This window comes from Cyprinodon variegatus, unplaced genomic scaffold, assembly GCF_000732505.1.
Source record: "Cyprinodon variegatus isolate N-32 unplaced genomic scaffold, C_variegatus-1.0 Scaffold2004, whole genome shotgun sequence".
NCBI lineage: Eukaryota > Metazoa > Chordata > Actinopteri > Cyprinodontiformes > Cyprinodontidae > Cyprinodon > Cyprinodon variegatus.
In genome coordinates this window covers 37,350-38,167 of record NW_015152457.1, presented here as the reverse complement: position 1 = coordinate 38,167, position 818 = coordinate 37,350, and the positions used below count along the sequence as shown (strand labels likewise).

The following is an 818-nucleotide window of genomic DNA, read 5'->3' as shown; positions in this document are numbered from 1 at the left end:
GGAATTCCTCAAATGGCCATAATGACACACATTGATGATGCCTGCGAACAAACTGAAAAAAACTTGAGAAATGTGTACAAGAGCAAGCACCTAAAAAAAAAGGTGAGATTCAGTAACTTCGTCCAGAGATATCATACATATTTTAGATTGTAACTGTGATTTTTTTTATTTTTAAGATGAAAGATTTCAGTGCAGCAGTGGGAATCCCAATGAACTGCATCTTTCCTGTGAAGAACTACAGTGCCGAAATCAACATGAACGATGATATTGATACTTTAATTCTGAGTGCCTTGAGGAAAATGATCGACTTTGGAGATGACTTCATTGAAAATAATTAAAATGGGCTTCAGAAGACACATTGTGTCTGCTTTACTTTACCAATGATTAAGAAAATGTTTTTTTTTTTCATAATGTAGTGTCTGATTTGGGAAACTTAGTAATAAGAACCTCAAACTTTCTACTATTGATTTATTGAAATTTTCTCCTGTGACGGTCATTTACTCATTTATTTGGGAAGGTATTGCTGTTTCATAAAGTTTCTTTGTCACTGCTGACTGACTCAGTCTGACCGTGTGGACCGTTCTGGATTGCATTTTCTTTGCCACCCCTTCTCCCCTAGATAAGAAACTAGGAAATAAGGTATGTTACATGCTATGGGCTAGGGTTAGGGATAAAGATACTTTGCTGTAAGACACCATGGAAGCTGGTAGGTGGTGTGGCACTAAAACATTAAAGGGGAAGCTTTCCCTTCCTCAAGTTCTCTGATTGGAAATGGAAGATTGCATATGGGGAGTGGAAATACTCAACCTGTCCGATCA

The 818-nt window shown here is 37.3% G+C and overlaps 1 protein-coding gene across 1 annotated transcript in view; it reads left to right on the top strand.

The window, feature by feature from the left end:
• LOC107105010 (interferon-induced protein 44-like) overlaps window positions 1-368 on the top strand; it is a 3,398-nt gene extending 3,030 nt beyond the window's left edge. Inside the window, exons 4-5 of the mRNA XM_015405126.1 lie at window positions 1-102; window positions 177-368. Of these exons, the coding sequence (XP_015260612.1) occupies window positions 1-102; window positions 177-338 (264 nt within the window). The 3' untranslated portion in view covers window positions 339-368. The remainder of the gene's footprint in view (window positions 103-176) is intronic.
• Window positions 369-818: the final 450 nt, after the last annotated feature.